The sequence below is a fragment of the Rhinoraja longicauda genome, chromosome 37 (genome assembly GCF_053455715.1).
Source record: "Rhinoraja longicauda isolate Sanriku21f chromosome 37, sRhiLon1.1, whole genome shotgun sequence".
Lineage (NCBI taxonomy): Eukaryota > Metazoa > Chordata > Chondrichthyes > Rajiformes > Arhynchobatidae > Rhinoraja > Rhinoraja longicauda.
The window spans coordinates 3,393,244-3,409,490 of record NC_135989.1 but is presented as its reverse complement, the minus strand read 5'-3'; the positions used below and the strand labels follow the sequence as shown (position 1 = coordinate 3,409,490).

Here is a 16,247-nt window from a genome sequence, read left to right as displayed (position 1 = left end):
GAGAAAGAAGGAAGGTGGACCCGGCAGGTGGGGCTGAAAAGGAAGGTGGGGGACCTGGCAGGGGGCCGCCAACAACGTAGTGGGGCGGCATTAAGATCGATGTGGGGATTCGGCGGGATGGCGCTTATTTCCAGGGGGGGACCCGACCGGGGAGTGGATGCCCAGATCAAAGGTGGGATCCGACAGAAAACGTAGTGTGATCCAGCGGTGGGCACCAAGGATAAGGGAAGGACCTGAGGGGTGGGGGGGCCCGCTGAGAACGAAGGGTGGACCTCGAGAAGGGGGTAGGGGGGCCCGGCGACCATGTCCGGCGGCAGTCCTGGTTCGCCACTGCGAGCAGAAGATTGTTCAATGAACTGTAACTTTATCGGCGTAGAAACGTGGCGACTCTTGTGTACTGCACAGGTGAGGTCTGCTGTATGATCTTAACGGGTTGTACGCAAAACAAAGCATTTCACTGTACCTCGGTCACATGACAATAAAGCAGCGTTTCTCAACCGGGGTTCCCCAAAACGCTAGGGGTTCTGAGAGAAAGTGATAACTAGGCTAATCACATGTAAATGGATTTTTCAGTAATTTTTGTGTTTCATTTCATATTCGTAATTTTATTATACACGTATGGCATATTCTTGGAAATTCCTTGGGTAATAGTCTTCAACCTGTTATATCATTAAAAAGTATAATAATCAGAGGGAATATATTTAGCGACGTTTATACGGCTCCAGTGTGAAACGGCCTTTAGTGGTCAGTAGACAGGAGCTGTACGTGACGGATTCAACATTGTCAATAAACGATTAAGTTATTGTAGTAGTAGTTATCTGTTTATATGCGTTATAATTGATGTAGGTTATTTATGTTTATTTTTTGTGTTTACAGATATGGTTGATTTTTTTGTTTGAATTACGAGGTCTCTTGAACAAGCATTGTTTTTAGTTTTTTTGTTTGCATTGTCAATAAACTTGAGAAAAACGCAAGTTATTTTTTGCTTAAACCAGTTATCAGAAAAATATATTATGTTTGCCTTATGAACTAAGTTTATGAAAGAGAAAGAGATTAATAAAGATATATAATGATTTTTATTTCATAAAATGCTGGAGTAACTCAGCAGATCAGGCAGCATCTCAGGAGAGAAGGAAAGGGGGACGTTTCGGGTCAAGACCCTTCTTCAGACTGAAGTAGGGTCTCGACCTGAAAAGTCACCCATTCCATCTCTCCTGAGATGCTGCCTGACCTGCTGAGTTACTTCAGTCTGAAGAAAGGTCTCGACCCAAAAAGTCACCCATTCCTTCTCTCCTGAGATGCTGCCTGACCTGCTGAGTTACATCAGTCTGAAGAAGGGTCTCAACCCAAAAAGTCACCCATTCCTTCTCTCCTGAGATGCTGCCTGACCTGCTGAGTTACTTCAGTCTGAAGAAGGGTCTCAACCCAAAAAGTCACCCATTCCTTCTCTCCTGAGATGCTGCCTGACCTGCTGAGTTACTCCAGCATTTTGTGAAATAAATACCTTCGATTTGTACCAGCATCTGCAGTTATTTTCTTACACTATAATGATCTTTATGTAGGGGTTCCCTGAGACATGAAAATTATTTCAAGGGTTCCGCAAGGGTAAAAAGATTGAGAGACGCTACAATAAAGTATCAGTGAATCATTGATTCCTACCGCTCAGGAAGAAAGTGTCATGTTGATCTCGGGCAGGGTGCTGCTGAGGTTGGAAGAGTGAGTCAAAATTCCAAAACGAACTCTCAATGAAGTTATTGGTGGGCATCTCTGTGAAACTAGAGATTGGAAAAAAAATTGTAAGTCTCTCCATGGCGACAATAACTTTTCTTTAGCAGTAATACATCATCAGGCGTGATATTTTAATAAACATGCGCAGACTGTCACCATAAAATTTGTATTTTCTAATAAACTAAAGGGGTGCACTAACATAATGTGACGAATATCTGGAACAGGAAGGACAAGGACACACAAATCTGTCTTCATCGATGGGACGGTGGTGGAGGGTGTCAAAAACTTTGAATTCCTAGACGTACATATCTCTGAAGATCTATCCTGGACCCAGCACGTTGATGCAATCATAAAGAAAGCTCATCAATGCCTCTACTTCCTGAGATTTGGTATGTCAACAATTACTCTCCAGCGCAGTGGGGAGCTTATTGCCTGGTTACATCATGGCCTGGTTCGGCAACTCAAACGGCCAGTTACAAAGGAGATTGCAATGTGTATTGAACATTGTCCAGTCCATCATGGGGACTGATGTCCCCACCAGCCGATCTACGAGACCCGCTGTCTCAAAAAAGCAGCCAGCATCCGAGGTCAACACCACCCTGGCCACACTTATTTCACTCCTGCCTTCAGAAATAAGGTGCCTGAAAACTATAACGTCCAGGTTCAGGAGTAGCATCTTCCCTACAAACATCAGGCTATTAAGCATTACAAGCTCCGAACTAAACATAGAAAATAGGTGCAGGATTAGACCATCTTATTGAAACATAAGATTATTAAGGGATTGACACACTAGAGGTAGGGAACATGTTCCCAATGTTGGGGGAGTCCAGAACCAGGGGCCACAGTTTAAGAATAAGGGGTAAGCCATTTAGAACAGAGATGAGGAAAAACTTTTCAACTCAGAGAGTTGTAAATCGGTGGAAGTCTCTGCCTCAGAAGGCAGTGGAGGCCAATTCTCTGGATGCATTCAAGAGAGAGTTAGATAGAGCTCTTAATGATAGCAGAGTCAGGGGGTATGGTGAGAGGGCAGGAAAGGGGTACTGATTGTGAATGATCAGCCATGATCACATTGAATGGCAGTGCTGGCTCGAAGGGCCGAATGGCTTCCTCCTGCACCAATTGTCTATTCGGCCCTTCAAGCCAGCACCGTCATTCAATATGATCATGGCTGATCATCCAAAATCAGTACTACATAGACTTGTTTACATATCTGTTGTGCTGCTTCAATTAAGAAGTTCATTGTTCCGTTTCGGGACATATGACAATAAAGCACTCTTGACTGATGTCCCTGGGATACCAAATCACTTCCAGAATTGGCTGGAAATGTTTCCAATTTTAAGAGAAGTAACACTGGCTGGAAAAGGCAAGTTCCTTTCTCAAGTGATGAGCATTTTCCAGCTCTGATCCCTTACATTTTTCAGAGGGAGAGTACCACATGGTTGTTTTTTTTTTTTAAACAACACGTTGGAATGATCCAGAAGGCACTGCGTCAAAAGGACGTGAGAAGTACCTTCAAATTGGGAAATACTTTAAGGATAAAAAGATTGTAAGGCTATAACAGAACTGAACAGAGGGACAATTTCCACACAGGCAGGTGGGCCAAAGTGTTGCACATTCTGCCATAATCACACCGACCATAAGCACCCACACATTTCGTAGTTAAATTGGTCTGAATAGTCAGTGCAATTATTTGGTGGCCTTGTGATGCATTCAGTTCAAAACTTACCCCATTTCCAGGAATATCTGTCGGAATTCAGTTCGAACTTTCATCAAGGGGTGGAGGTGTCCACACTCCGGAATGATACCCAGGGCATCAAAGTTGTATGGCTTGAACTTCCTCTCTCGCCATGAACCACTGTGGACAGAGTTTACACAGATGCAGCTTTATGATCTCAGCATTGCTTTCAGCAATCGTTACAAGTCACGACCAAGGAAAGAAGCAATCGTTACGAGTCACGACCATGGAAAGAAGCTCATTTTACTGAAGGATGGACCTGTAAAGCTGCAACTCTACCACTGTGCCAAGTGTACCACTGCACCAAATTAACACTTTGTGTCCTCTTGTGAAAAGTCACTGCAATCATCCACCGATGTGCTCATGTCTGCCTCTCCAGTATGAAGTGGTTTCCAATAAGGCTCAATGGTCAATAGCCTTAGTACCACAAAAACACAGAAAACCTATCAAGTGGATGTGCCCGATTTATTTGGATTAAAAACTTGTATTGTTTTCTCTGCAGCAGGAAGGCTGAGTGAGGACCTGGTAGAAGTATCTTAAATGATGAGAGGCATATATAGGGTAGAGAGTCAGAATCTTTTTCCCGGGCTGGAAATGTTCAAGACAAGAGGGCATCGTTTTAAGGTTGGAGGGGGATGTTTAAAGGAGACATACGAGGCAAGCTTTCTTTTACAGGCAGAGTGGTGGGTGCCTGGAGGAGGCAAATACAATCGTGACATTTCAGAGACTTTAGGATAGGCATGTGGAAAGGCAGGGAATGGAGAGAGATGAATCACGTGCAGGCAGAGGAGATTAGTTTAATTTGGCAACATGTTTGGCACGGACTTGTGGGCTGAAGGGCTTGTTCTTGTGCTGTTCTGTTCTATGTTCTACTTCAAGACAAAAGAAGTGACAGAGAGGGAAAGTGGAAAAAAAACCTCTTCAAACCAAGGGTGCAGTATTTGCCAAGTGCAAGTTTTGTAACTGCTCAGTTGATCAGTAGCCAAAATGTAGAAACAATGCTTTGTTTTTCATGCAACCCGGTAAAATCATATGTGTAGGAAAGAACTGCAGATGCTGGTTTAAACTGAAGGTAAACATAAAATGCTAGAGTAACTCCGCGAGACAGGCAGCATCTCTGGAGAGAAGGAATGAGCGACGTTTCTGGTCGAGACCCTTCTCAGGCATGTGAGTGAGGTAAAAAAAAAGAGGAAAAGAGCCGAGTGCTTGCAGAGTACAACAGGGGTAAAAAAATCGTAAACAAAATTACCAGTTTCAAGCCTCTTTTAGTGCATTTCAAAGTAAAAACAGACATTACAAAATAATGTGAATATGTCACTGTATACTAATAACATTTAAGTAAATTCGCACATTAATTTACTTGCGTAGCATGGCGTATCAGCCCAAAAAGGTGGTAATTAGCTTTTCTGCTGTGTTTTATATTTTATCCCTGTCTTAATTAATTTAGTTATATAATCTTGCACATAAATTTAATATTTACTCATTACAGTTCCACCAGTGATTTTCTGGCACTCTTGGTTCCAGAGCTTTGCTGGTTTATCCAGCCGGCCAAGGAAGTCGGCTATAGGGATAGATGTGCTGGCTCCAGCTGGGCTGGAGTTCCAGAGCCCCGGCCGCAGGTTACAAATTCAACCCACCGATCGACCGTGGAAGTCCCGATGAGGTCGAGATTGGCTGCCTTTCCCAGCCTAGGTGCCACATTTTCGGGGAGACTTCTAGGGCGGGAGGATTTCAAGTGGGCTCTCGTAATTTTGTCCGGATTTCAATGATTAGTGGTTATTTCTCGTGGAACCCCTAGCGACCTCTAGTGGAACACTAGTGTTTATTTTCTTTTTTTTCTTTCTTTTTCTCGGTCCCATTTCTCTGTTGGTAAACGGGAATTTGGCGAAGTGAAAAACGCGGAAATCATGCAAAAAGCGCGGAAAATGGATTTTAAAAACGTGGAAATCCGCTGAAAATTCACGCCTGTTAATTTGGAATTGTCACGGAGAAGCAAAGCAATTTATTTGACAGTTCTGAAATCTTACTTGGCGATCATCTCAGGGGTGAGGTCAGTGTCCTGTTTGATCACTGTGGTGCTGAATGAACTTCCTTTAGTAATCCAGTAGGTCTTCAGAGTCCTACAAAAAAAGTGGAGTGATACAGTTAAAGCACTGAATTGTGGGTGAATTCCCACAGAACAAGAGGCAAACTCGAAGAAACTAAAAAAAAAGAGAAAGAGATAGGACTTGCATTTATACCTCACTTTCACGACTTGACAGGCGTTTTATAGGCAATGAACTAGTTTCTTAATTTCAGTGGTGTAACAGCTTGCGTGCTGATGTCTCACAGTGCTAGAGATGTCTCACAATGCCTAACCTAGGGTGCTGTCTGTGTGAGTTTTACACATTCTCCCCAAGGCCATGCCTTGAAAGACTGGGTCCAGCAAAGACTGGATAGACTGGGCTTGTACTCGCTGGAATTTAGAAGACTGAGGGGGGATCTTATAGAAACATATAAAATTCTTAAGGGGTTGGAGAGGCTAGATGCGGGAAGATTGTTCCCGATGTTGGGGGAGTCCAGAACCAGGGGTCACAGCTTAAGGATAAGGGGGAAGTCTTTTAGGACCGAGATGAGAAAACATTTCTTCACACAGAGAGTGGTGAGTCTGTGGAATTCTCTGCCACAGAAGGTAGTTGAGGCCAGTTCATTGGCTATATTTAAGAGGGAGTTAGATGTGGCCCTTTTTGCTAAAGGGATCAGGGGGTATGGAGAGAAGGCAGGTACAGGCTACTGAGCTGGATGATCAGCCATGATCATATTGAATGGCGGTGCAGGCTCGAAGGGCCGAATGGCCTACTCCTGCACCTATTTTCTATGTTTCTATGTTTCTAATCCCCTGTCAAACTTCAATGGTATGAGCTCCCTTACCACACAGAGCGCAGTGGCCTAAGAAACGATCTTGTCCAGTGCAGCTGGGGAATGGCAATAACCACTGCCCCGCTGCTGATTGCCACATTCAGAGATTGAGAGCAGAATGGGAGGTCTGGGGTGTTGGAGAGGCGGTGTGGCAGGGTGAGGAAACCCTGTTCCATTCCAAGCGAGATTCTCACGGCCAGCTACCCGCCCGGACAGGGTGAAGGGATATCGACCTTAAACGTTAACTCCGGTTCTCCTTCCAAAAGACACTACCTAACGTGCTAAGTGTACAAACCTATTTTTAACAGCTAAAAAGGATTTTTGTTACTGTAAACTAAAAGTACTAAATACGAGTACCAAGTACAAAGTACTAAATAAACACTGTTTAATAACTTAACTACTGGTTTACGGATCCTGCCTGATCATTTAACAGTAACAGGTGTAACAGGTTTAGGTGTTGACTCAACTGTAGGCTTGTTTGGCTCTGTTTTAGTACACTGACCTTGACCAGAGAAATCGCAATGTCAGAAAATAACTGTAGATGCTGGTACAAATCGAAGGTATTTATTCACAAAATGCTGGAGTAACTCAGCAGGTCAGGCAGCATCTCAGGAGAGAAGGAATGGGTGACGTTTCGGGTCGAGACCCTTCTTCAGACCAGAGGAATCTGTATCTTTGTCTGTACTAACTGAATTTTGTGTTTCAACCACAGTGGTCTTTTCCTACTCACTTTCAGATAAATACTCAGGGATTAGGAATTCATGCTCGAATTCGGCTTGAAGGGCCGAATGGTCTACTCCTGCACCTATTTTCTATGTTTCTATGTCTATGCTCAGTTTTTGGTTCATCTTTGGCTGGAATCATTTGATCAACATGACCACTTTTGATCTTATCTCCAACTTCCACTAAGTATCTTTTTGTTCCACATACTTCCACTATTTTCCCAACATCCCATTTGTCTCGACTGGACTTGTTGGGAAGACTGAGAACACAAACGTGCTCATCTGGCTTGAAGTTCCTCTCCTTTTTGTGGGAGTCAAAGTGGCGTTTTTGACTTAACTGTTTTTGCTCAACTCTCAAGGCCAAATTGGGTTGAACTCGACTTGTGCATATTCTTAGCCTTCCCTTCATCAACAGTTCTGCAGGTGAGTATCTGTTGTTGCGTGTTGTGTGGTTCAGCAAGAAACTAGCCAAACGATGTTTCACGATGAGCTTTGAACTACCCTGCAAAACCTGTTTCTTGAGAGCATCTTTGACAAATCTAACAGACCTTTCCGCTGCCCCATTGGAGGCTGGATGGTATGGGGGAACAAGGACGTGTGTGAACCGCTCTGAATGAAACTGAGGCCCGTTATCAGAAACAAGTTTTTCTGGTAAACCATGCCATGCAAAAATTGATCTCAACTCATCTATAGTACACTCAGCAGTGATGATTGACCCCAGAAAATGATCATTACCCTTTTCACAAAAATCTACATGAACTCTCTGAAACGGTCTACTTGGCCATGACCAGAGTTGCAGTGGTGTTTTTGGTGGTTTACTCCAGCAATTTTGGCAAACGCTACATTTGCTCACCAGTAACTCAATGTCAATACCAGGCCAATACACAAAACTTCTAGCGATTGACTTCATGCTTACTATGCCAGGATGTTTGGCATGAAGTTCATCCATAATCTTGTTTCTCAAAAACTCTGGTACAACCACTCTGTAGCTCCACTTAATGCATCCCTGCTCACATGATAATTCATGGCGTCGATTATGGAAAGGCTTCAGTTCCGAGTTCAGAACTGAGTTCAATCCACTATCGATTTCAATGTCTGTTCTCAGCACAGTGTCTTTCTCTGTTTCTGCTGCAATTTCTGTGCAGTCACTGGAAAGTCTTCATCTACGACTTGCAGTGTGTAGATTGAGTTCTCGCTTCCCACGTCTGAGTTCTCATGGAGCAACCAGGACAACGCATCTGCAACTGCATTGCACTTGGAGCTTCTGTACTCCACCTTGTAGTCATACTGGGACAGCAGAATTGCCCAGGATAGCTGACTTGGGACCAAGTATCGCTAGTAGTAGCTTGTGATCAGTCACTAGGGTGAATGGTCTGCCGAGAAGAAACTGGTGGAATTTCTTGATTCCGAACACGATGCTGAGTGCTTCCTTTTCTATCTGTGCATAATTGCGCTCACTCGATGATAAGGTGCGGGAGACAAAAGCAATAGGCTTTTCCTGTCAGTCATCCATTACGTGGCAGTTCACTGCACCTACACCATAACTTGAAGCATCACAAGCAAGTTCATCTCGCGTGTCGTGTCATAGTGAACAAGGAGTTTGTCACTTGTCAAGTTTTTCTTGCAGATATCACATGCACGTTGCTGTTCCTTTCCCCACATCCATTTCCCATCTTTTTGTAGTAGATGATGTAGTGGCTTTAGCACGGTTGCTAAATCTGGAAGGAAGCGTGCATAGAACTGCACCATCCCAAGGAATGATCGTAGCTCTGACACATTGTTGGGCTTTGAAGCATTCACTATTGCTTCAACTTTCGCCTTCGACTACTTTGTGCATTTGCGCAGTCAGGTGGTCTACCTTGGACTCAAGGTAGACCACCTGACTGCGCAAATGCACAATTACTTTGTCGCAGTTTGACGTTGTGGCAGTTCAGTCATGTGAGAACTTGCTTGAGGATTTCCAGATGTTCTTCCATGCCCTCTGTGAATATCAGTCGGTCACCCTGGTTGCACACGCAGTGCGGAATGCCTTGCAACATTTTGTCCATGACAGACTGGAAGATTTTCGGGGAGGATTTCACGCCATAGGGCAGCTTTGTATATGAATACAAGTCCTTATGTGTGTTGACATTCAAGTACCACTGGCTTTCCTTGTCGACATTGAGTTGGGCATAAGTGTGAGACAAATCCAGTTTAGTGAAGACTCTTGCTCCACTATGTTCTGCGTACAGATCTTGCGAGGTTGGCAACGGATATTGTTCATCGTCAACGGCTTGGTTGATTGTGACTTTGTAGTCACCACACAGTCGAACAGTTTTGTCGACCTTAGGTACGGCCACAATTGGCGCTGCCCAGTTGCTCTGGTCTGTCTTCACGAGTACTCCATTCCGTTCCAACCTGTCGAGTTCTTCCTCCACTTGTTGCTTTAGCGCATATGGTACAGGTCTTGGTCAACAATACACAGGTCTCGCATCTTGCTTAAGTCGAATGTGTGCAGAGTACCCCGTTATTCCTGTGTAATGCTTGCTTATGACATTTTCAAGACGTGATTTGGACAAATCAACGCTGAAAATGTTCTTCCAGTCTAACTTTATTCTAGTCAGCCAATCCTTTCCAAAGAGGGTTGGTTCATTTCTGTAACTGACTGACCATTATACTGAACTTTACAGTTCATTTGTCCGCATGTCTCCAAAACATCGCCCGAGTAGGTTCTCAGCTTGACCTTACTCTCAGACAACGGTGTCTGTGGGAACTTTGTTTCGTACAGGTCTTTGCTCATGACCGAACAATCTGCTGCCGTGTCAATACACATATTGATTAACTGTTCATTAATCAATAGTTTAGTTCGAAAGTCCTTGCCGTGGCTGGTTGTAGGCTTAACGACGTCGGTTACATAAATGGTGTACAACCGAAGTTCATTTCCATCTAGGTTCATCTCCAAGTTGTGACTCCTTTCTGGTGTTGTCGTGTGTTTCCCACTTCAAGCTTGGCCTGACATGCTGAGGAGATAGGGCCTTTCTTCTGGCAGTTATAGCACTTGGCTGTTTTGAACTGACAAAATTGGGATGAGTGATTACCGTTGCAACGATAACAACTGTCTGAACTCGGCTCCCACCATACTTTGGTTTTGGTTTAGCGCCTTTTGGTTTGGTCATAGGCACTGCTTTGTGACTGTAAACGGCCACTGCAGTCCGTGGTGGACGAAACTCGCAAACATTGTTTGATGCCATCTCCATTGTGGTAGCAATCTTGCATGCTTTCTTGAATGTAAGATCTGGAGTGTTCATGAGTTTGGACTGAATTCGTTCATCCACTAGACCACAAACAAATCTGTCGCGTAGTGCGCGTTCGAGAAAGGTTCCAAAGTTACAGTGCAAAGTTACGTTTTTCAAGGCAACAATGTACTCATTGATTGTCTCATTCTGTTTCTGGTTTCTAGTGCCATATGTATAGCTTTCTGCAATTTCCAGAGGCTTTGAGTTGAAGTGCTCCTCCAACTTCTTCATAATGTCATTGAATGGCACATCTTTTGCCTTATGGGCACAAGGAGATTCACGAGTGTGTCGTACACTTCAGGACTGATCTCCAAGAGCAGAATCGCTTTCATGCGTTAGCGAACGGCATTATTTGTTGCAGTCACTACCTCCCCTTCACCACTGATCTCCATTATGTTGTTTGCCGTGAAGAACATGTTCGCTCTTTCCATATAGAAGCTGAACGGCTCTCTACTTTTGTCGGAAGTGCCAAGGTTTCCGATGTAGCCCATGGTTGCTGCCATCTTGTCCCTCTCTCTTTTAAAACAAAATGAGGAAAGTCTGCTCAAAAACCCCAATTTCCCGTCTGTTCTGGTGCAGCAATTCACCTAAAACGTAGCTGTACAAAGCCTATACTAGCTTGAGGAAAAAAAAACTCAGTCGCAAATCCTATACAATCCCGTCCTCGTCACCAATTTTGTTATATTCCGTACGGCATAATGAAGAACTGGACTCACACATTAGTTGCCGGTATCAAGCGCCAGTTTTATTACCCTGCATTACCTGCTTATATTGAACACCCTCATTAACATAACATATGAATATGTATGAATACATTACAAGCATTATCTGATGTCATTTATAAGCGTGCAGGACTACAATAAACCAACACCAAAGTACTCCGTGTGACTGGCATCTTAATGTTCCTATTTAGTTTAGTTTGGAGAAACAGCGAGGAAAAAGGCCCTTCTGTCCACCGAGTCCACGCTGGCTATCAATCTCCCGTTCACACTAGTTCTGTTATCCCACTTTCGCATCCACTCTTGGTACATTAGGGGTGATTGAAAAGAGGTCAATTAACCTGCAAACGTGCATGACTCTGGGATAGTTTAGTTTGGTTATACAGCGCAAAATCAGGCCCTTCAGCCCACCAAGTCCACACTGACCAGCGATCCCACACATTAACCCTATCCTACACATACGAGGAACAATTTTACATTCATACCAAGCCAATTAACCTATAAACCTGCACATCTTTGGAGTGTGGGAGGAAACCGAAGATCTCGGAGAAAACCCACGTGGCCGTGGGGAGAACGTACAAACTCCGTACAGACGGCACCCGCAGTCAGGATTGAACTCGGGTCTCTGGCGCTGTGAGCGCTGTAAGGCAGCAACTCTACCTCTGCGCCATCATGCCACATATGTGGAATGTGGGAGGAAATTGGAGCACCGGGATGATTTAGGGGTTGAGAGGAAAAAGATGTCATTGGCTCTATAAATTACTAAGTTATTATTCTGCTTGATTCACGGCTTCTATGTGCATAAGTGGTCTCGTGAGTCTGTAATTGAAACATTATAAGGTAGTTCTACCATGCAAAACTCATTTATCATGTCAAAAAGCTTTGATCATGCGAGAACTGTTTTCAATGTTCCGCAAGCAACACACAAATATCCCCAAAGCCAACAAGCTCAGAATGGAAACAGGAGCATTCAAGGAGTAATAGGTAAGAGATAGAAAAAAAAAGCAAGGGTCAGATAATGCAGACACAAGGAACTGCAGATGTTGGTTTACAAAAAAAGACACAAAATGCTTGTGTAACTCAGCAGGTCAGGCAGCATTTCTGGAGATCATAGATAGACAATGTTTCAGGTCGGGACCCTTCTTCAGAATAATTATGATAGAGTGGGAAGAGGGAAAGAAAGCTGGAATAAGAGGGGCAGGACAAGGGCAGGGTAATAGGTGGATACAGGTGAAGGGGTTGGTAGGCAGAGGGTAAAGCAAAGTCCAGAGATGAAAAGACAAAAGGAGCGGCACGGTGGCGCAGTGGTAGAGTTGCTGCCTTACAGCGAATGTAGCGCCGGAGACCCGCGTTTGATCCTGACTACGGGTGCTGTCTGTACGGAGTTTGTACATTCTCCCCGTGACCTGCGTGGGTTTTCTCCGAGATCTTCGGTTTCCTCCCACACTCCAAAGACGTACAGGTTTGCAGGTTAATTGACTTGGTAAAATGTAAAAATTGTCCCTGATGGGTGTAGGATAGTGTTAGTGTGCGGGGATCGCTGGTCGGCGCGGACCCTGTGGGCCAAAAGGGCCTGTTTCCGCGCTGTATCTCTAAACTAAACTAAAATATGTGTGCGATAAGGATAGAAGCGGTGCAAATTGTGAAGCCTGTGGAAGGAATATGGGTGGCAGGGGAGGGGAAAGGGAGAAATGGTTGTGAATACAGGAGAGGCACAGGACACACAAGGTAGGGGGAAAGTAGGGAGGGCTGCCTGTGGGTTAGGTACGGTCGTGGGAAGACAGCGTAGACAGTGATGAAACTATGGTAAAAAAATCTCCGTATTGCATTAAAAAATGGAAATCAATTTGAAAAAGAGGATATACAGAATATACAGATTCTGGCTTTGTTCACGGAATAGTCAGGCAGAGACCTACAAGCCTTTCTGATGGCTGTACATTTTAATCCTGGTCTCTTGTTCATCTCTCGTTTTACGTCGTTGTGTCTTCTTTAGACTTTAGAGAAACAGCGTGGAAACACCCCCATCGCCCACCAAGTCCACGCTGACCAGCGATCACCCCGTACACTAACACTATCCTACACACTAAGGACAAATTACAGTTTTACAGAAGCAAATTAACCTACCAACTTGAACGCCTTTGGAGCGTGGGAGGAAACTGGAGAAAACCCACATGGTCACAAACATACAAAAACTCTGTACAGCACCTGTAGTCAGGATCGAACCCAGGTTTCTAGCGTGGTAAGGCAGCAACTCTACCGCTGCGCCACCCTATCCTGCCTTAACCTTAGATGGAATTTACCACCCGCTTTGGGCTCCATTCACAAGCAACCAGACTCCAAGAAGACTCCATCCGGACGAGCCATGGGCCGTCACAGGCTTCACACCGCCCACAGGCTAGGACTCAATCAGAAGACTTCTGTTGCACCCGTACTGCAGGGTGATCTCCCTAATGTCCTCGTTGCTCTCTCATTCAAGGTAAATTTAACCCCTTGTCTGGCTTGGCATAACATTTGGTTTAATAGGGACTCATATGAAGCAACCTCCAACATTTTTCTGATTAAGGGCACCACATAACATGAACTGCAGACACAAGGGACATTAACTAACTTCTCTCAGTCTGTCTGGCACTGAGAAAGGGCAACCAAATTCATTGTTGACACGTGGATGCAAATCAACAAATTGCAAATATTAGAAACCTGACATAAATTAAGATCAGATGCTGCCAGGTGTGCTGTGGTTTTACTACAATTTAGACAATAGACAATAGGTGCAGGAGTAGACCATTCGGCCCTTCGAGCCGGCACCGCCATTTAATGTGATCATGGCTGATCATTCTCAATCAGTACCCCGTTCCTGCCTTCTCCCCATACCTCCTGACTCCGTTATCCTAAAGAGCTCTATCTTGCTCTCTCTTGAATGCATTCAGAGAATTGGCCTCCACTGTCTTCTGAGGCCGAGAATTCCAGAGATTCACAACTATCTGACTGAAAAAAAAATTCTCATCTCCGTTCTAAATGGCCTGCCCCTTATTCTTAAACTGTGGCCCCTTGTTCTGGACTCCCCCAACATTGGGAATATGTTTCCTGCCTCTAACGTGTCCAACCCCTTAATTTCTGCTCTTTATGTCAGTTGATTGCTCATTTTCTCCGAGATCTTCGGTTTCCTCCCACACTCCAAAGACGTACAGGTTTGTAGGTAAATTGGCTTGGTAATTGTAAAAAATTTCCCCAGTGGGTATAGGTTAGTGTTGATGTGCGGGGATCGGTGGTCGGCGCGGACCCGGTGGGCGGAAAGGGCCTGTTTCAGCGCTGTATCTCTAAGCTAAAATTATCTCCGAGTAGGTAAGCAGTAACGTTGGGAGGAACTCTCTCAATAAATCTATATATGAAGTTTTGAAAGTTGCTAGGCTCTTAAATTAGAAAACTTAATCATGATTCAGAATGTGACTACCTTGAGTCCATCTTGCAGTCCCTGATGTCAGTACAGTTACATATCAAATCTTCTGCAGTTTCAGTGGGCTGAAACCAGATCACTTTTGCAAAAGATTACACAGCAGTGTGCAGGTACGGTATACTGAGTGATTTAGATTTTTAGATTTAGAGATACAGCGCAGAAACAGGCACTTCGGCCCACTGGGTCCGCGCCGCCCAGCGATCCCCGCTCATTAACACTATCCTACACCCACTAGGGACAATTTGTACATTTGCCCAGCCAATTAACCTACAAACCTGTACGTCTTTGGAGTGTGGGAGGAAACCGAAGATCTCGGAGAAAACCCACGCGGGTCACAGGGAGAACGTACAAACTCCATACAGTACAGCACCCGTAGTCAGGATCGAATCTGAGTCTCCGGCACTGCATTCGCTGTAAGGCAGCAACTCTACCGCTGTGCCACCGTGCCGCCTTCCGAGTGAGCATCTTCCACCACAATAAAACATTCCACTCACTCCATTGTGTTCATTCTTTAAAAAAATATTATTTAAGAGATTGGCAAGAATGTGGAATTCACACTCACGGAGAGTAGTCAAGACAAGGGCGGTGCAGCGGTAGAGTTGCCAGATACCCGGGTTCAATCCTGACTAAGGGTGTTGTCTGTATGGAGTTTGTACGTTCTCCCATGACCAGTGTGGGTTTTCCCCGTGAGCTCTGGTTTCCTCCAACACTCCAAAGATGTACAGATTGGTAGGTTCATTGGTTTGGTAACTGTGTAAGTAAGGAGTAAGGGCGGCAAGATGGCGCAGCGGTAGAGCTACTGCCTTATAGCGACAAAGATCTGGGTGCGATCCTGACGATGGGTGCTGTCTGTACAGAGTTTGCACATTCTTCTTCTGACTGCATGGGTTTTCTTCGGGTGCTCTGGTTTCCACCCACACTCCAAAGCCGTACAGATTTGTAGGTTAATTGACTTGGTAAAATTGTAAATTGTCCCTTGTGTGCGTAGGATAATGTTAGTGTGCAGGGATGTGGCGAGCCAAAGGGCCCGTTTCCGCGCTGTTTCTCTAAACTAAACTAAAAACACAGATGCATTTCAAATAAAAGGTTCAGCCGCCATATCCATGCCGAACGACGGGCACTCATGCATAATAATGCCATTTTTCAGCACTTGGCCTGTAATCTTCAACTCCTTGGCGATTCAACTGTCCAGCTAGGCTCTTAATACTGTCAGTGACTCTGTTTCCACCACTCTCTTTAACATTGATTCCGTCTGGATGAAAACGATCTCATTCAGACCCCCTCTAAATCTCTTACCCCTCACCATAAATCTGCACTCTCTAGCTTTCGGGGAGAAACGGGGAAAAGATTTGGGGAAACGGGGAAAAGATTCCTGCAGGTTGCCCTATCTGTACTCAGAATTTTATACACCTCATTCGTGTCCTGTTGATTTAGTTTAGAGATACAGCGCGGAAACAGGCCCTTCGGCCCACCGAGTACGCGCCGACCAGCGATCCCCGCACAATATCACTACACACATTAGGGACAATTTACACATTCACCAAGCCAATTAATCTACATACCTGTACATTTTTGGAGTGTGGGAGGAAACCGAAGATCTCGGAGAAAACTCGCGCGGTTAAGGGGAGAACGTACAAACTCCGTACAGACAGCACCCAGTCGGGATCGAACCCGGGTTTTCGGCACTGCAAGTGCTATAAGGCAGCAACTCTACCG

General features: G+C 44.7%; 1 protein-coding gene across 2 annotated transcripts in view; it reads right to left on the bottom strand.

Annotated features, from left to right (window-relative positions):
• Positions 1-16,247, bottom strand: part of farsa (phenylalanyl-tRNA synthetase subunit alpha) — a 61,214-nt gene that overhangs the window by 36,321 nt on the left and 8,646 nt on the right. For both annotated transcript variants that reach the window (XM_078429512.1, XM_078429511.1), the window contains exons 5-7: positions 5,491-5,583; positions 3,455-3,583; positions 1,660-1,775 (exon numbers count right to left, since the gene is read on the bottom strand). In XM_078429512.1, coding sequence (XP_078285638.1) covers positions 1,660-1,775; positions 3,455-3,583; positions 5,491-5,583 — 338 coding nt within the window. The remainder of the gene's footprint in view (positions 1-1,659; positions 1,776-3,454; positions 3,584-5,490; positions 5,584-16,247) is intronic.